At 34.6% G+C, this 21,949-nt stretch overlaps 1 protein-coding gene across 1 annotated transcript; it reads right to left on the bottom strand.

Annotated features, from left to right (window-relative positions):
• Window positions 1–567: 567 nt before the first annotated feature.
• Window positions 568–20,606, bottom strand: LOC128222638 (uncharacterized). Its single transcript, XM_052931732.1, has 3 exons — window positions 20,534–20,606; window positions 10,921–11,964; window positions 568–6,989 (listed from the first exon to the last, which is right to left on the bottom strand). The coding sequence occupies exons 2-3, from the start codon at window positions 11,905–11,907 to the stop codon at window positions 6,975–6,977; spliced, it is 1,002 nt and encodes a 333-aa protein (XP_052787692.1). The 5' UTR covers window positions 11,908–11,964; window positions 20,534–20,606; the 3' UTR covers window positions 568–6,974.
• Between the last annotated feature and the right edge of the window lie 1,343 nt (window positions 20,607–21,949).

Below are 21,949 nucleotides of genomic sequence, written 5' to 3'. Positions count from 1 at the left end.
GAATTGTTGCCTTGTTTGATACAGATTTATGCTTGTATTACAGCTATCAACACCATGATATTTGAGCTGCGCACGCTTGGTTCATTTAGAATTGTGGCCTTGTAAGAAACAGTTTTATGCTCTTCATTCACCTTTCAACACCCTACGGATGGGAGAGCGTTAATTTGGTTCAGTTTAATAGAGAGTTGTGAAATTGCTATAGAGAGCTTTATGTTTATTCTATATTACATTAACTCCATGCATGGTAACATACCAAACCGCTTTTGCCACTATGACCTGTCCAAATAAAACGTAGTTTTTTGTCATAAGATGAGCCAGTTGACCGGCGACCTGACTTCCATACTTTCAAACCAAATACGTTAGCACAACCATGAAGATTTCGCAACAATTTTCTTAATTTTATATTGGAGAAAACCAAATAAATGCAACTAGAAAGTACTACATAAGGTCAAATGCCCATTAAGTCGCGCTTTATAAGAAATGTAAATTTACAAAACAGATCATTCACAGACATTTATTCAATCTATCATAGCAATGTATATTAAATACACACATTGACTCAATCTCAAGTAGCAAAACACACTATATAAACACATTTGTTCAATCTCTTAAAACAATATATATATATATATATATATATATATATATATATATATATATATCATACACTCATCTATTCAATTATTGGCTGAAATTTTAATCAAAATATAGTTATTTATGAACAGCACTAGATATGTTCATTTTACAGTAAAAATACGACTCCACTGTATTGCCATATTAGTACACACACTCCATGAATAGTTACTACACATCGTCCTTACATATACTTATTACACACACTCCATACATAGTTACTTCACATCGTCCATACACATACTTATTACAAACACTCCATACATAGTTACTACACATGGTCCGTACATATACTTATTACACAAACTCCCTACATAGTTACTACACATCGTCCTTACATATACTTATTACACAAACTCCCTTCATAGTTACTACAGATCGTCCGTACATATACTTATTACACACATTCCATACATAGTTACTACACATCGTCCGTACATATACTTATTACACACACTCCATACATAGTTACTACACATCGTCCATACATATACTTATTACACACACTCCATACATAGTCACTACAGATCGTCCTTACATATACTTATTACACACACTCCATACATAGTTGCTACACATCGTCCGTACATATACTTATTACACACACTCCATACATAGTTACTACACACCGTCCGTAAATATACTTATTACACACACTCCATACATAGTTACTTCACATCGTCCGTACATATACTTATTACACACAATCCATACATAGTTACTACACATCGTCCTTACATATACTTATTACACACACTCCATACATAGTTACCTCACATCGTCCGTACATATACTTATTACACACACTCCATACATAGTTACTACACATCGTCCTTACATATACTTATTACACACACTCCATACATAGTTACTACTGATCGTTCTTACATATACTTATTACACACACTCCATACATAGTTACTACAGATCGTTCTTACATATACTTATTACACACACGCCCTACATAGTTACGACACATCGTCCGTACATATACTTATTACACACACTCCATACATAGTTACTACACATCGTCCATACATATACTTATTACACCCACTCCATTAATAGTTACTACACATCGTCTGTACATATACTTATTACACACAATCCATACATAGTTACTACACATCGTCCATACATATACTTATTTCACACACTCCATACATAGTTACTACACATCGTCCGTACATATACTTATTACACACAATCCATACATAGTTACTACACGTCGTCCGTACATATACTTATTACACACAATCCATACATAGTTACTACACATCGTCCATACATATACTTATTTCACACACTCCATACATAGTTACTACACATCGTCCGTACATATACTTATTACACACAATCCATACATAGTTACTACACATCGTCCATACATATACTTATTACACACAATCCATACATAGTTACTACACATCGTCCGTACATATACTTATTACACACACTCCATACATAGTTACTACACATCGTCCTTACATATACTTATTACACACACTCCATACATAGTTACTACACATCGTCCGTACATATACTTATTACACACAATCCATACATAGTTACTACACATCATCCATACATATGATTATTACAAACAATCCATACATAAAGTACGAATGCATCATCCATACACATAGTTCTTACACACTATACAAACATTGAGTTAATGTTAACTATCCATACATACATAGTTACTACACATGGTCCATACATATACTTATTACAAACAATCCATACTTTTAGTTCGAATGCATCATCCATATAAATTGTTCTTACACACAATATAAACATAAAGGTAATGTTAACTATCCATACATATAGTTATTACACATATTCCAAACATATAGTAAGAATGTAATATACATACATATAGTTATATTACACACCATACACACATAGAGCTATTACCCAGCACCCACGCATAACATTATTACACATCATCCATTTAAAAGCGTTATTACACACCATAAAATATGATTATTACAATGATTCCATGCAAGTTATTACACACGGTCAATACATAGAGTGATGAAACATAATCCCTTATATAGAGTTAGAACTCACCATCCACACATATAGTTTTACACACCATGCAAATATAGAGTTACCAATCACGATTTTAATAGAGATATTATAAACCATCCATACATATTACACGCCACCCAAACCGAGAGTTTATACACACCATCACACTAATAGTAAATACACACTATCAATACACAGATTTAAAACTCACTATTCCACTCAATACAAAACGGAATAATTACACATCGTCCATACATAGACTTCAAATTCTTCATCCATGAATTGTGTCTATATCAGAGATTGAAAGCTTCCAAAGCATGGATATTTAATTCACTATTGGGAATATTTGACTTTATCCAATAAAGTTATAGCTTTCTTTTATAAACTGTATAAGACTAAATAAAAAAGCACTTACATCATTCTGAAACTTGAAAACGATTGCGACCTAGACAGTTAAAATTTGGTCATATTTCGAAATAAAAAACCTTTGCCTTTTTTTAAAACACCCTCAAGTCGAAACGCAATAATTATGAAAAGTAAATAAATTGCAGATACAATAGCCTTACGTTAATAATACGTCTTCGTAGTTAAATAAGTAAACAATATCGTTGTTTACTTATAAAAAGTTAATAAATTGCAGACACCATAAGCCTACGTTAATATTACGTCTACTTATTTCAATAAGTGAACAATATCGTAATTGATATGCGAATAGTTAATAAATTGCAGACACCATTAACTTACGTTAATGTTCCATCTACTACGTTCAGTAATTGAACAATAGAGTAATTAACTTATAAAAGTTAATAAATTGCAGACACCATAAGCCTACGTTAATATTACGTCTTCTTATTTCAATAATTGAACAATATCGTAATTATTATGCGAATAGTTAATAAATTGCAGACACCATTAACATACGTTATTGTTCCATCTGCTAAGCTTATAAACTTAACACTATAGTAATTAACCATTGAAAAGTAAATGAATTGCAGACACCATAAATGGACGGTAATGTTATATCTACTAAGTTCAACAAGTTGAACAAAATAGAAATGAACGTGTAAAAGGTAAATGAAATGCATACACCATTACCTTACGTCCATGTTCCGTCTATTTAGCTCAGTAATTGAAAAATACAATAATTACAATTTGGGAAAGCAAATACATGTCAGTCACCATATTGTGTCAATCAATATACATTGATGTAACGTCGACTGCGTTCAGTAATTGAACAATAGTAATCAACTTACGAAATGTAAATGAATTACAGACACCATTAACCTTCTTTCATGTGATTTTTACTTTTTTCAATACATCAACACTATACTCATTACAATGGAAAAGCAAAAATATTTAAAGCACGTTCTTTTACCGTCAACTTCATTTGTTAAGGTGTCTTTCCCTTTAACAAAACAATAACTCATCCAATAACTATGTTCAAAACTTGTACAAAGCAAAATACAAAATATCATACAATGATCAGTACGTACAAGTACCGTCTAATCAGAATAAATAAACAATGTACGATAAACATGGGCATACTACAACTGATATGAATAACCAAGGTTTAAAATAATATGCAGAAATTTCCATAAAAGGAAATTTTAGGAAACTTTCACATATTGATTCCTTTGAGTTTTTTGTTATAAATTCAATTCTTTATCAATACAACAATACGACTTTCCCTTAAAGAAAACAATAACTCATCCAATAACTATATACACAAGTTATCCAAAGCAAAATACAAAACATCATACAATGATCAGTTCGTACATGTAACGTCTAATCATGTGAATAAATGAACAATGTACTTATTTACATGGGCATACTACAACTGCAATGAATAACATAGGTTAATGTATATACAGAGATATACTTAATAAGTTAATTTCAATGAAACATGTATATATTGATTTCTTTCAGTTTTGCATAAAGTTTTTCGTAATGAATTCATTTATGTACACAAACAAGATTTTCACAGGTTATTCAAAGCTAAAAAAATAATCATACAATGATCTTTCATTTCACGTACCGGTTCTTATTACTATTATTTACTTACAAAGGAATACTACAATTGATAGAAATTAAAAATATATGGTTAAAATTCTTGTAAGTAATAGATTTAACACAAAGGTGTACAGAAGTACGAACTATTTTTCATTTCTTCGTGTTTTTCAATTCAAAATATGGTATGTTCATTCAAAAAACATATTTACAAAAAGTACAAAGCAAACATGAAACTATCATTTATTATGTTCAGAACTTATAAATAGGAACATATTGACACAATTATTTCTGTATACATAGATTCTGATTGATAAAGGATATTGAAACAATGTTCATGAATGCATAAATAAAAGAGAAAAAATGAATCATGGCAAAGGGTATTTAACAGACAGTATGTTATACATGTACACGCTTTTGCTTTTCTTTTCCTCCAATGTTACATACTGTATAAGTTATCTTAAAGCACACTATTTTATTTTATGCTATCCGAATGAAGTTAGGAAAGAGAGGTTTTTCAATCGTTCGATTATTCATATCTCTTTCTGAAAGCTTTGTATTATTATAAACGGCCCATGTCAGCCTCGGGATGTTATTGAAACCAATGGTGTATACCAACGTGGATATCCAAAACCCATACATTATTAATTGGTTATTCTGTTGTTCATGCAGCAGGTCAACCAATTCACAATAAATACGTTAAAATCATATCAATAACTAAAGATATGTATTAAACATCGTACCTTCAAATCAACAAACATACTTTTACAAGCATTATGGTTAATACCAAATCAATTATACACATACATCTTACAGTCAATTACTTAAATAAACATATCAATATCAAAAATAAGTATGGCAAATGACTTCTTTGTTACATCAGAGTGATTCATATATAAGATAATCAAAGTAAAATGTATGGCTGTTCCACCGATCGTTTTACTCTTGACAAATGGACAATTGCACTCTTGAAAGGGGCGGGGGCATAGGATAAAGATACCTCTTGATGAAGGGGGAGGCTAAATGAACGGTTAATTTTGAAAAGGGGCCAACTAGAAAAGATAACTCTGATGAAGGGGACCAAATGGAAAAGACAACTATTGATAAAGATGGGGAGGGGGGTGCAAAATGGAAAAGATCATTCCTGATAAAGGATACCAAACAAATTAATTGATTAATGGGTCAAAATAGAAAATATATCTCTTTGTAAAGGGGGCCCAAATTGAAAAGATAATTCTTGATACAAACGGTATTATGTAAAAGATAACTCTTGAAAAAGAGGGCCAACTATAAGAGATACCTCTTGATAAAAAGGGCCAAATTGAAACGATAACTCTTAATAAAGGGGGGCAAATAAAAAAAGACAACTTTTGATAAAGGGGCCGAATGGTAAAGATAACAGTTCATAAAGGGGTCATTGGAAAGGATAACTGTTGATCAAGGGGAACAAAATACACAATATAACTCTTGATAAAGGGGGCAAAATGCAGAAGGTGACTTTTAATAAAGGAGTGGGGGCAAATGGAAAAAAATAACTATGGTTGTTTTCACCGTATGTGCCTGAGTTGTTATAATTTATAACACATATTTGCATCATTCTATCAACAAGAAACTAAGCAATTATCTTTCAAACGTTCTTTTAAAAAAACGATACATATGCTTCAAATAAAGGGACTAGTCTATACCTTGTGAAAAAACTATCAAATGACGAGAATTTATTTACAGAAATTTATGCTCAAATGAATTTGTAATTAAAGTATCTACAAAAGCAATTCCAAATACTTTTCAGTCTCACAAATTGTGTACATTGTTTTTCTTGCACTTTGCATGAGTGTACTCTAGTATCCCCATTGTTGCCAAATCTTTTATTACACTTTGCATGAATGTACTCTAGTATCCCCATTGCAGGCAGCAATTATGCCAAATCTTTTGTTACACTTTGCATGAATGTACTCTAGTATCCCCATTGCAGGCAACATTAATGCCAAATCTTTTGTTACACTTTGCAATAGTGTACTCTAGTATCCCCATTGCAGGCAGCAATTATGCCAAATCTTTTGTTACACTTTGCATGAATGTACTCTAGTTCCCCCACTGCAGGCAACAATTATGCCAAATCTTTTGTTACACTTTGCCATATTAAACTCTAAATCTCCAAAATGAAGGCACAAATTGTGTAAAACATTCTAATAACACTTAGCATGAATGAATTATTCGTGGTGATCTCACGTTGTCAAACATTCCGACGTCCGTTCTACAAGCGTGTACATTCCGTTACTTTGGGCTTCTCTGCTGTAGACTCAGCGAGTGCAGACCTGAATCGAGAGAAACATTTCAGCTAGGTTAGAATTTGATATCCGTTTTATTTTTAAAGAATAGTTATTTTTTCTTCAAACAAACAAGTTATATCATTATTAGCTTATTAAGTCGTTTCAGATCAGTGTGTATCTAAACTATGAAACATCTGATCTGGTATTCATTATTTTTCTAATTGGATTTAAGAACGATGTAGCTAATCGGATTACTTGTTATTTATAACTGCCCAATACAGTGAATGAAGTAAATGATGTATGACCCTAAGATTTACTTAAGTTGCAAATTGAATACCACCCCAGAAGTTAAACTGAGTTTCATCCTTAAAATAAAACATAGTTTTAAACGACATTTTGGTGTTTGGCTGTTTTGAATAATTTTATTTATTTTTAAATCCGCCCGACGCATTCGCATATTCATAACCAGTAGGGCATCAGGCTTACAGACAACGATTGCGTCACTTTCTCTGTCATCATCATGTGTTTCCGGCCCGGATTTAAATATCCGATCAGAGTGCACGCGCTTAAGTCGCGAACGAGGCTTGTCGGAAAAATCATGATTATTTTAGGTTGCATACCTACAGTTATTATTTTACTGAAATGTTGATGTAGAAACTGCATTTTTGCACAATTTACCAAAACGCGCGTGCGGCGTTTCTTACTGAAATCAATACCCGTAGTCAATTAAGATCACTGTTTCTATCAAGTAGATCCTTCCATACTTATTCGTCTGTTTGCGCTTTATTGAAATGACACAATTTCCTTTTTATTAACAAAACATTGAAATCAATAAGAACTTGGGTTGCGCGTAACTCATATGGCATGGGGTGCCAGATGGGATATTCCAGCATGGCTAAATTAACCAGAAATGCCTATCCGGTGTGCAATAAAAACTATATTATAAATGAAATACATTGGTTCGTCAATATTTCACGCGTTTAGGATTTGTACTAAAAATAGATGATACATCGTCATGGTCGTATGTATAATATTTGGCATTTTTTTTCAAAACTGTATCTATTATGTTGTTTTATTTTTTATTGGTGAGACTCTAATGAAGTATTGAAACTCACAAAGATACTCAATACGCTAATGTATTTCACACCTTTTAAAAGGTTTTGCATTAATATTTAAAAATATACCTGCACAAGTTTTATTTGAAAATTGCAAACTCCGAACAGACTTAAAGCGTTGGCTCGATATTGCATGGCTCGTTATACTCGTTGGCTCGATTTTGCATGGCTCGATATACTCGCTGGCTCGATATTGCATGGCTCGATATACTCGTTGGCTCGATATTGCATGGCTCGATAAACACGTTGGCTCGATATTGCATGACTCGATATACTCGTTGGCTCGATATTGCATGGCTCGATATACTCGTTGGCTCGATATTGCATGGTTCGATATACTCGTTGGCTCGATATTGCATGACTCGATATACTCGTTGGCTCGATATTGCATGGCTCGATATACTCGTTGGCTCGATATTGTATGACTCGATATACTCGTTGGCTCGATATTGCATGACTCGATATACACGTTGGCTCGATATTGTATGACTCGATATACTCGTTGGCTCGATATTGCATGACTCGATATACACGTTGGCTCGATATACACGTTGGCTCGATATTGCATGGCTCGATATACTCGTTGGCTCGATATTGCATGGCTCGATATACTCGTTGGCTCGATATTGTATGACTCGATATTCTCATTGGCTCGATATTTCATGGCTCAATATATGCGTTGGCTCGATATTGCATGGCTCGATATACAAGTTGGCTCGATATTGCATGGCTCGATATACTCGTTGGCTCGATATTGCATGGCTCGATATACTCGTTGGCTCGATATTGTATGACTCGATATTCTCATTGGCTCGATATTTCATGGCTCGATATATGCGTTGGCTCGATATTGCATGCCTCGATATACAAGTTGGCTCGATATTGCATGGCTCGATATACGCGTTGGCTCGATATTGCATGGCTCGATATACACGTTGGCTCGATATTGCATGGCTCGATATACACGTTGGCTCGATATTGCATGGCTCGATATATGAGTTGGCTCAATTGCATGGCTCGATATATGAGTTGGCTCGATATTGCATGGCTCGATATACTCGTTGGCTCGATATTGCATGGCTCGTTATACTCGTTGGCTCGATATTGCATGGCTCGTTAACTCGTTGGCTCGATATTGTATGACTCGATATACACGTTGGCTCGATATTGCATGGCTCGTTATACTCGTTGGCTCGATATTGCATGGCTCGATATACGCGTTGGCTCGATATTGTATGACTCGATATACTCGTTGGCTCGATATTGCTTGGCTCGTTATACTCGTTGGCTCGATATTGCATGGCTCGTTATACGCGTTGGCTCGATATTGCATGGTTCGATATACTCGTTGGCTCGATATTGCATGGCTCGATATACTCGTTGGCTCGATATTGCATGGCTCGATATACTCGTTGGCTCGATATTGTATGGCTCGTTATACTCGTTGGCTCGATATTGCATGGCTCGTTATACGCGTTGGCTCGATATTGCATGGCTCGATATACGCGTTGGCTCGATATTGCATGGCTCGATATACTCGTTGGCTCGATATTGCATGGCTCGTTATACTTGTTGGCTCGATATTGCATGGCTCGATATACTCGTTGGCTCGATATTGCATGGCTCGATATACTCGTTGGCTTGATATTGCATGGCTCGATATACTCGTTGGCTCGATATTGCATGGCTCGATATACTCGTTGGCTCGATATTGCATAGCTCGATATTGCATGGCTCGATATACTCATTGGCTCGATATTGCATGGCTCGATATTGCATAGCTTAATATACTCGTTGACTCGATATTGCATGGCTCGATAAACTCGTTGGCTCGATATTTCATAGCTCGATATTGCATGACTCGATATACTCGTTGGCTCCATATTGCATGGCTCGATATAATCGTTGGCTCCATATTGCAAGGCTCGATAAAATCATATATATGGCATAAAACAGTTTAAGAGGACCATTTTTCTACTATGTGTTCATATTAAATTCAATCGGATGGCTCGATATCGTGATATCTTTACACGCTCGGTGTCATTTTCGCGGTACCTACTATGAATTTACATTATGTTTTGTTTATTTGGCTCGATGTCATTTTCGCGGGCTCATGTAAGAATTTCACACCTTAACTTGTTTCCTTGGCTTCATTTAGCACAATGCCATAATTGATTAGAATTACTTGAGGGGAATAATCATTATTATCAAATTTGTGCAAACATGCTAATAATCCAATTTCTGCCAATGATTGGCATAAGTACAAACATCTAAATTTTGTCATTGCATCTGTAAATCTCAATGTATTTTGATAAGGCGTTTTTCACATATAATATAGCTCGGAATGTTTCTACAAATATTAGAATTCACACAAATGTCAAATGCTGAGCAATCTAGAGAATGACCTGGTACAACTTAAGCTATGTTAAGGTGTTTCTCACTGAATAAATATTGCGTCTTTATTGCATAGAGGTATTTATAGTTTAACTGCTATTGCTTAAAAATAAATAAATGCTATTTTCATAATATCGAATGCGTCATATTACGAACTGTACGATAAATATTTCCAGTAAATACTCTTCTCTTGCGGACATAACGTAGCAAGTAACAAACGAGTTAAACAAGACGTTCGCTAATGTACCAAAGACAAATACACATTCAGTAAGAAATTCCGCTTGGCTCGATATTCTCGGGGCTCGAAGTATTTTGACCGATTCTGGGAATAGACACTGAGTTTCGACATTATTTCAATATAGTCTTTGAATGGCTATTGCAAAACGTGACCGTTATATGTGCTTAAACAAAGCATAGAATGGCTATATAAAACATAATTAAAATATATAAAACGTAAACTAACTTACTTTTTTTGCGGTTGCTTTAAAACGGATGTCCCATATTTGGTCCGCTTTATAACGTTTGGGCCATTTCCAGACGTGCCACCAAATTACAGGCTTGAATTTCTCGATCTGAATGGCAGGGTCTTCCTCCATCTTTTCCTTCAATAACCAGACTTCCGGATGAGGCCATACATAACACTTATCTAACACACACTCAACCAAATGTTGAGAAATTTTCGCTTGGCAGGCGAGACGCTCAACTACGTGTTGTGGTATTGATGCCTCATGAAATCTGAGTTTTGCTGTTTGAGCAGGTGAGTGGATGGCAGCCATCTGAGGAAAGTAAAGGTTGTCTGCATGCGGCACTTCACTGGTCAGTATATCACATTCTGATATCTCACACGTGTATCCATAATAAATTGCACTGGAAGCAACATACAAACACAATGTTTCCGATATGGGTTTCATGCGTTTGATCTTAATAAGTTTGGTATAGTTTAGTGACGTGTTTGGAGGAGGCACCATCTTATTCCTCAACGGATTGTACTCGTCTGATATTTCGGTACAACCAAACAATGTTAATGTTACTGAATGGTTGAGTTGATTAATCCTACCGACGATTTGACAAATTAGTTCTGTTGACATCTCAATACCAAATAGTTCCAACTTTGTGGTATAATCAGCTGAGATAGGCTGTGGACCCAACATCGGTAAGACTGGTTGTTCAACAGCAGAGTTTGATTTCAGGGTTGTTGAGTACAAGTCACATTCCACGGAATGACCGCAACTGGTCACGTAGTCAATAAGTCGAATAAACCCCTCTACTGTGATGGTAACATCCCCAAGATAAATGCGTGTTGTACACTCAGATGATACTACCTGCTGCTCGCATTCATTCTGAAGCTGCGGTTCACCATCCCCCGGTTCTATGGAACACCGCCACAACTTCAATGACGTACCTCCCGCTTTTATGAAAGACTGTGATAGTCGTATGAACTGTTCCTCTGACATGCGAATATCTCCCAGGGATAAGTCTTTCAGGTGAGAGAAAAGTCCTTCCCGTTCATTCTGTGGAATAATGTTTTGTTATAATTATGACATGTATCTTGAAGAAGTATAAACATTAGTATTAGTAGTAGTCATAGTAGGTTGTAATAATAATAATAATAATAATAATAATAATAATAATAATAATATAATAATAATAATAATAATAATAATAAATGAAATAAATAATAATAATAATAATAATAATAATAATAATAATAATAATAATAATGATAATAATAATAACAATAATAACAATAATAATAATATTTCTAATTAGAAAAATAATAATATAATAATCAAAATAATAATAATGAAAATAATAATGATAATAATAATACAGTCGAAACTCGTTGGCTCTATATCTCATGGCTCAATATCCTCGTTGGCTCGAACCAGATTAAAAGGACCGATTTTTTATACTCTCTGTTCATATAAAATTCGATCGGATGGCTCGATATCTTGAGGGACGATATTTCTCCACGCTCGAAGTCATTTTCGTGGTCCCAAGTTAGAATTTCACACTTTGTTTTGTATGCTTCGGTCGATGTCATTTTCGCGGGTTCAGTTAAGAATCTCACACCCTAATATGTTTGCTTGGCTTCATTTAGCACAAGGCGCTAATCGATTAAAATTGCTTGACTGGTATTATAATTATTATCAAATTTAAATGGTTAAACATGTTGATTTAACATGCCATCACTTTAAGTTCTGTCTCTAATTGTTATCCATCTATAAATTTCTATGCATTCTGATATACCTTATGAGCTATAGTTGTGTTACCCACTGTTTAAAATTGCTTGTTTGTTGTTTTCGCATAAATGTATTTTTATCATAATTAAAAAAAAATCAAAATATATTTTATAAGTATCGAATAAATCATGCTACGAACTTCACGATTGTAATTATGTCCAATAAATACTCGTCGCTTTTCTTGCGGTGATGGCGTAGCCAATAACAAACGATGTAAACAATACTTTTTGTAACGAATAAAAAAATAAGATTCTGTAAGCAATCCCGCTTGGCTCGATATTCTCGAGGCTCGAAGTATTTTGGCCGGTCCCTAGAATATCGAGCCATCGAGTTTCGACTGTAATAATTGTTTTAAAACAACAGGGTATTCTTTACGTATTAACAAATATAAACAGGGCATATTATTTTTTTTCAAATTCCAAGACACTTAGTCGTACTTTTATAATTCAAATTTTTATTTTATGTTTATCCAGTGTTGCTTGCTTTTCAAAACCCTCTCACTATTGGTATATCAATCATAAAAATATTAGTTCGTGGTCTTCGGATGGCTGTTTGATCATACACTCATTTAAATAGTGTCATCGGAATGTCTGGAAAAATCAATTTTAAAACAATACTGAGCCTGTACATGTACCACACATTACCGCCGTGATACAGCAAGATATTGAGCGTGTTTATTCGACTATTTGCTGGCATTCAGACCGTTGTTTTTAATGTTTCGGCATCCGTTAAAATGGCATAAATGTACCACACATAATTCTGCAAGTTAATGCAAAAGCTTAAATTGGGTTACCACATTGGAACAGTCAACAGAAAGCGTTTTTCCGCTATAATAAACAACGCAAATCGTAATAATATTGCACACACATGCACGCACGCACGTACACACACAAACACACACACACACACACACACACACACACACACACGCGCGCGCGCGCGCACGCACGCGCGAACGCACACAAGCGCACACACACACACACACACACACACACACACACACACTTGAACAAATAACCAATTATCCGCTTCGAAACAGACATAATTATGTAACTATGCCTAGACGTTTAAGTATTTACTCGAAATCAACAATCCCATCTTCCATTGCTTTGTGGAACCGGCTTGATGTTCACCTTCGTAACAGTAACACGCTTAATGAATTTAAGGCATCTTTAAAATATACATGCAAATGCTCAATGGTTCCGAAATAATATCTTGTCAGAGAGAGACTTTCAAATCTCCACCATACAAGAATCAGAAATGCGTGCAGCAACCTTTATGCACATCTCCACATAAACTATCTTCGTGATAATCCTATTTGTGACTGTGGACAAGGCACAGAAGATGCAGAACATTATTTTTTAAAGTGACACTCTTATTCAAAATTAAAACATACACATGTATAACAAGCATAAACTTTGAATGATAAACCTTTGACTTATTACTTAATAATGCATTTATGGAAAATATTAATTACTGATAACACGAGTGATATATAAATATAAATACTATATAAAAATATATAAATATTAAATGATTGGTAAATGCTAAAAGTTTTAAGTAAGTACTGCAATCTTCTATCGTGTCATAAGGTAGAAATACCGTATTTTCTGTACCTTTCTTTCAAATTAAACTCGGCATCCTTCATAAGAATAATTGTTTTTGACATATAATCCATTTTTGGGGGAAAATTAAACAATTGTTTTAATTGCGGTAAATCGTATTTGGGAGTAAGAGTGCATCTTAAAATGTAGTTGATACGGTGAAAAACGCGTGTTATTTTTTTTAAAAATACTCGAATGTTTCATCCTTTAAGTAAATTATTATTTTACAAAGAAAATAGCACAGTCGATGAAAACAGTGTACTTTTTATTGAAGTTTTTAAATACATACAATTAACGAAACGTTTCTTTTGATATCATCCTCAATAACGATATAAATGGTCTGGGATGTTATTATATTTTTTTCTCTTTTGTGGTAACCAATTCTTTTCTTTTCTAAAGTAAATAACATTTTTTCATTGTTCTAGTAACTTTTAATCATGGATTTTACACGACATTGACGCTATATTGACGCCTGGGAAGGGCTGAAACTAATGTTGTTATAACTTGTAGCCCAACCATTTTGTTCTTTTTGTTCGATTTGATTATAAGTGTTTGTGTAAATAACGTGTAAATTGCATGTAATTTATACTGTTTACAAAAGAGCAATACAATATTATAAAACTAACACACACTCACACGCACACACGAACGCACGCACGTAAGCACGCACGCACGCACACACTCTTACGCACGCACTAACGCACGCAGGCACGCACGTACTCACACACGCACACATGCACTCACAAACCTACATAAGCACTTACGCACACAGGCACGCACTCAACCAAGCACGCACTCGCTCACGCACGCACTCACACAAGCACGTACTCACACACGCACTCACGCACGCTCTTACGCACGCAGACAGCACGCAAACACACACACCGTTCGTATATCAATAAAGGGCTTTATACTTTAACGAATTATATAATTTTCCTGTATTATATTACTACACATTTAACTGGGTTGATAATGCATTAATCTTCTTGTACTTCGTTTTGGAAAGTCTACTTTAGTTCAAAAGGTGCTAAAATTTGAGTCTTCGAGAGTTCATTAAAGACAATTTCTAACATTGGTTTCTTGTCTGTTTTATCGTTTTTCGATCCCTGTCGTTCCTTACGAAATTAACAACTTACAATAAATATATCACTGCTGTTCACACCTGTTAATTTGATGCTGTATTATAATTTCAAAATACGGACCTGTGGCTCCATAAGTAAACACACTAATCAAAAATTTCACGGATGTAAACAAAATATAAAGATACTTCATTAAACTTGTTCTTTATCTGTTTTCATTTTGGAATTCTCCTGGAAAAAGGCAAATGACAAAACTTATAAATATATATATACATATCATAATTTATATGTAAAAAACATTTTTATTATTATTTGACATAATATGAATTGACAAAACACTTGAAAAAATTTATTTTATGTCCATACCGACTGAAGATTTGACAAATACCCAAAACAAACAAACAAAATGTATGACTACAAAGTTATCAATGAAATACACATTTGTTACATTATTGTAAAGGAATATATCATCTGATCTACATCTATATTGCTAATTGTAATTCAATTGCATATAAACATCGGTATCTTGTACAGTTTTTGCTTTCAAATTTTGATGCTGATGTTATGGCGTTGCAGTGCTAATGCCACTTGACACGACTTAACCACACGACTTAACCACACGACTTAACCACAGGATTTAACCACATGACCTGACCACACGACTTAACCACACAACTTAACCACACGAGCTCACCACACGACTTAACCACACGACTTAACCACACGATTTAACCACATGACCTAACCACACGAGCTAACCACACAATTTAACCACACGACTTAACCACACGACTAAATCACACGACTTAACCACACGAGCTTACCACACAACTTAACCACACGAGCTAACCACACGACTTAAACACACGACTTAACCACACGATTTAACCACATGACCTAACCACACGAGCTAACCACACGACTTAACCACACGACTAAACCACACGACTAAACCACACGACTTAACCACACGACTTAACCACACGACCAAACCAAACGACCTAACCACACGACTTAACCACACGAGCTAACCACACGACTTAACCACACGAATAAACCACACGAGCTAACCACACGACTAAACCACACGACTTAACCACACGAGCTAACCACACGACTTAACCACACGACTTAACCACACGACTAAACCACACGACTTAACCACACGACCAAACCAAACGACTTAACCACACGAGCTAACCACACGACTTAACCACACGAATAAACCACACGAGCTAACCACACGACTAAACCACACGACTTAACCACACGAGCTAACCACACGACTTAACCACACGACTTAACCACTCGACTTAACCACTCGACTTAACCACACGACTAAACCACACGACCTAACCACACGACTTAACCACACGACCTAACCACACGACTTAACCACACCACTTAACCACACGAGCTAACCACACGAGCTAACCACACGACTTAACACCATGAGCTAACCACACGACTTAACCACACGACTAAACCACACGAGCTAACCACACGACTTAACCACACGACCTAACCACACAACTTAACCACACGAGCTAACCACACGAGCTAACCACACGACTTAACCACACGAGCTAACCACACGACTAAACCACACGAGCAAACCACACGACTTAACCACACGACTTAACCACACGACTTAACCACACGACTAAACCACACGACTTAACCACACGACCTAACCACAAGTCTAAACCACACGAGCTAACCACACGACTTAACCACACAACTAAACCACACGACTTAACCACACGACTTAACCACACGACCTAACCACACGACTTAACCACACAACTTAACCACACGACTTAACCACACGACCTAACCACACGACTTAACCACACGACCTAACCACACGATTTAACGACTCGATCTAACCACACGATTTAACCATACGACTAAACCAGACGACTAAACCACATGGCTTAACAACACGACCTAACATCACGACTTAACCACACGACTTAATCATTTATTCATTCCATTATTCAATCGGTCATTCACTCCCAGGCCGCAACATTGTATGTTTTATCATTCATGTTTACTTTAATGATATGAATTCAACGTTGATTAAAAATTACAATGTGCTTGTAATGTTTTTATGTTTATTCCAATACAAACTTCCCAGGGGAAGGTAGAAATCTACAACAAACAAAAATTATATTCAAACAAGCAAAATTACAGAAAAAATATAGTTACTGTAACATACCGGCTGTATGTTCAATCGGTGTCGTAGAGCCTATATGGATCGCTCTTATATAAATTTTCCTCAGGCTACGTTGCCTTATGATTTAAACAAATTCGAAAAATGATTGGTGGGCTAAAACAAAATCAACCTTACGGGAGCTTGTTTATTTGCGATGCAAAACATCTTAACCTTTGTCAGCGCGCAGATCGCAATGCCCTGTGGCCAATGCAGGTGTCAGGTATGAGGCTTACTAGAGTTTCTAGCCACCAGCTCCGTTCACCAGACTAGATCGCAATGCTCTATGTAACTGGCTACTTGAACTGGAACGCTAGATAACCCTATAGATGTCAAGTTCCTGGTGCCTTTTTATACCACAGGTCACAATGCTCTGTGTTCAATAATAAACAGCCAGAAGGTCAAGACTCTAATTATTTGCCTTCAAAAGACCATTTCTGGTTTACTGTTTGATGTTACCTCGACGGCGGTCAAACACAGAATGAATCTTTCAGCCGAGCAACGCGCTTATATACTCACCGGGCGGACGAGTTCATTATTAAGATGGGAAAAACGGGTATATTCCACTTTCCGAAAACATTAAGGGAGACAGCTTTATTTTTACTTATACTTTTTATGAAAACAACTCCCGGTTAATTAATAATGTTTAACATGATTTCTTTAAAAATTATTGTCGCTAATAAAATATTTGTATGGAATAAATAAGTATAAAATGTAAAACTAACCTTTGAAATACACCGCCAGACATTTAACTTTGTATGCGCAAATGGCTAATTTATAACAAAGGGCGGTAATCGTGCAACTATGCGGTTACGCTACACAAATGGCTAATTTATAACAAAGGGCGGTAATCGTGCAACTATGCGGTTACGCTACTTTACTAAGACAAGCTTACTTAGTTTAAATTAGGTACCGCAAGTAATAGTACTTTATCGATCATAGATCTGTCACCATTGTAAACAGACCCAGTTTAAGTGCTTATAATTCGTCTTTTTGAATGGTCAATATAGTTTTTATCCACAACATTACTAACATAAATGTTTATATTTCGTAATTACATCAAGTTCAAACAAAATACAAATCGTAATAAAGACAATCTGACCGGTTAAGAATTGCAGACGCCCGAGTTAAACATCACTTTACGTCCGCCATTTTGACAAAAGTGGAAGATCACATGCGCCAAATATGGTCTATTTTTTGTCGCATTCTAAGAATATAACTTGATGACGAAGGGTGTTTTCCAAAGTTAAGAGGGGCCTCAATTGGGGAAACTATTGTTTTTTGTTGTTTTTAAAACGATTCCTTCTTAAAAACAAGCAATTAAAAAAAGGGAAATTTTCAAATAGTTTTTACTTCTGATCGGCACATTAGGCATGGCATGGCATAGTACATAACTGATCTAACAGCATTATTCTTTACGACTAAATCACAAACACTGCCCCCCGTTTTGCCGCAGGCTGCCGATTTACACTTAAAATCACCCACCGATAGCCTCAGCAGGTGCGCACAGCCTATGCCATAATGAATTACGTCCCTTGTCTCAATTCGTTATTCACTTCCGGTTTATCCGAAAACGCATGGAAAACTCATTTCTACTGAATTTATTGACTAATTGAGAATTTCTCAGTGAGTATATTATATCTACGTTTTTCTATACATACAAATACATCCGTTCACGCAATGTTTTAAATAATTTGCGTCTTCTGGACGCTTAAAATCGCAATCGATCGGTGTTCTTGTTGTTACATGACAAGCAAAAATTACTTTCACTTTCGTTTTTTCTAAATAAACATCTCAAGCGGATTAGCGATAAATTAAAGCAATTAACAACTTGATACTAGACGAATACTTGATTAAGAAATGCCGATATACTTAGAAAAGAACATATATTGAAGAAAAAAACAGGAAATAAACAAATTAAAAGAAAGTGGGTCACTAAATTTAATGGGGTTTCACATTGTATATTACCTACAAATTCAGCAATAAAAGTCATAATGACTCATATTTGTCATTTAACTGAAGATTGTGTTAGTCTAAGTGCATTGAAAGTGTGTTTATAATAGAAAGGGTCAATTAATTACTCACCATTGACCCATATCAGCATTTGTAACTCTTTTCAGTCTACTGACCTTACTTTTTTGTACTTTCAGTTACTGAATTATCCGTTATGTCAGATGATGACATAAATTGTTCACCAATTCTAATAAATAAATATTATAAGGTTAGACATATCACTTGTCATTTATAATAAGGACATTCCAACAGAAAAGACATATTTAAGAATGCCACATTTGGACTTTTGTATGGTATATACACATGGAATTAGAACTGGCCGCTCTCAACTAGTAATTTTTGTTCTACTTTTTATAATCAAATACATGACACAGTGGTTTTTATATTGAAATGCACTGTGAAAATGGTATATATACAACATGTGCACATTTGTTTTAATCTAAAGGAGAAATGTGAACCAGAAACTTGTTATATATACAATTTGTAATAGAATGTAATATCTGACAGACGAATAACTCGTGTTAGTGTTATTCAAATGCTTGTAAGTTTAGTTACAATTGTGATAGAATCAAATGGATTACACCATTGTTTTTCTCTCATAATTCCCTTTAAATGGTGTATAACATAAATGCATATTTGTTAAAGTTTCAAAAATCACTTATTTTACCTATTTAAATGCCTATTTTTCCTTTAAAAGTCTAAATCTGGACTGCTAGATTAATGCAGTTAATGCCTAGAAACTTCAAATATACTTAAATGATATAGCAAACACTTATTAATAGTTTAAATGAAAAACGAGAATTTACAAGTATGACCCCTGCATACAAACAAACATGAAAAATACATAATAACAGAAAATGTAGAAAATATCAGCGTAAGGAAATGATTTATCAAATAATAATGGAATGAATTAAATAGGAACTTACTCTGTGGGTAACCCAAAATTATCCTTAATTATAAAGAAAATACAAGTTTCGCAGTAACACATATTCATTGCAGAAATGGCCTAATTCTAACTAAGGGAGATAAACGCGCAAAACGAAAAAGTACCCTCACTGGCTTAATTGCCCATTACATGACAACAACGTGCTATATTTGCAAAAACAAGAAAAAAATCTCAGTTTGAATTGAAAAAAACAACAACATTTATTACGAGGAGATTATGTGAAAATTAATATGAGTTCTTAGATTATATAACCTTAACTTGTATAAACAACAATGTACTATATTTGCATAACCCATGTTAGCTAAAGTTCTATATGTCAGAGTCTTTTAGTTTATAATATAATATAAGATCGCTGACAAAAAATCATATCATAGATTTTCATATTTCCGTTCGAAAATTATTTTTTTATGACTTAACCGTTACTAACGGTTTAAACCTTTACTAACGGTTTAAGAAAAATGCATAAAACATCAATTTTTTAACTTAAATATAAACATCCGCGATCTACCTGTTTTGTCAGCTGTTATATTACTGGTTTCCATGGATTTTCGCACAAATTGGCTCGTTCCAAGACAGAAAAAATAAAAAAAGTTGTCAAAACGTTCAATCTGTGAAAGTGCAGCTTTAAAGTGCAAATGAGTCAAACAAATACATTTTTTCCTTCATGTTTTAGTCATATTTCTTAATACAACTGTCAAACACATGAATATCACCTTCTGTTCTTGTAGCCAGTTCAAGAGCTTGCTGGGGAGTATTAAAATGTATGTTGCATTCTCATAAATTCCTTGAGGACAATATATGTTTTGTTTTAATTTAAGTACTTTAAACACTTGAAATTCTCTCAATCAAGGACTTCGCTGTCGCTATGTTTCACTTTGTATTTGTCATTTTCCGTTAGAGTAGGTTGAGGCTCTTCGTACAACTTTTCAGTTACCTAATCAGTGTTGAGCCAAATACAAACACTGTGCTTATAGAATTATCACATAAATTAAACAGCTCCTTTATGGAATCTGAAAATAAATAACTAATGAGTACTTATCAATTGTAAATATAAAATATCATATACATATCGACAGAGGTATAATATCATGGGAGAGGGTCGTATCTAATAATGTTATGTTTATGTCAATGTACGAAATTATTCTGGTAATTAGTATTTAGTAATGTAGAAGATAAAAAATAGTTATTGGTATGTTTTTATTAGCGTACTGTGTGTAGTTTTCATACATTTTGTGTTTAATTATTTGCATCAATAGCGCAACCAATTTATACAAATTATATAAACAAGAAATCGTGCAACATGAAGATAAAGTATTACTTTTGGTTTAAATTAAGAATCATATCATACACGTATAACCTGTTTTGTAAACTTCTGGCGCAAATTCTTATTAGATTA

The sequence above is a fragment of the Mya arenaria genome, chromosome 16 (genome assembly GCF_026914265.1).
Source record: "Mya arenaria isolate MELC-2E11 chromosome 16, ASM2691426v1".
Taxonomy (NCBI): Eukaryota; Metazoa; Mollusca; class Bivalvia; order Myida; family Myidae; genus Mya; species Mya arenaria.
The sequence above is the reverse complement of the archived record's forward strand: the minus strand, read 5'-3'. Positions and strand labels throughout refer to the sequence as shown.

Bases quoted from the DNA above. Each gene is read 5' to 3' on its own strand.
- LOC128222638 (XM_052931732.1), bottom strand. From the start codon at position 11,907: ATGTCAGAGGAACAGTTCATACGACTATCACAGTCTTTCATAAAAGCG.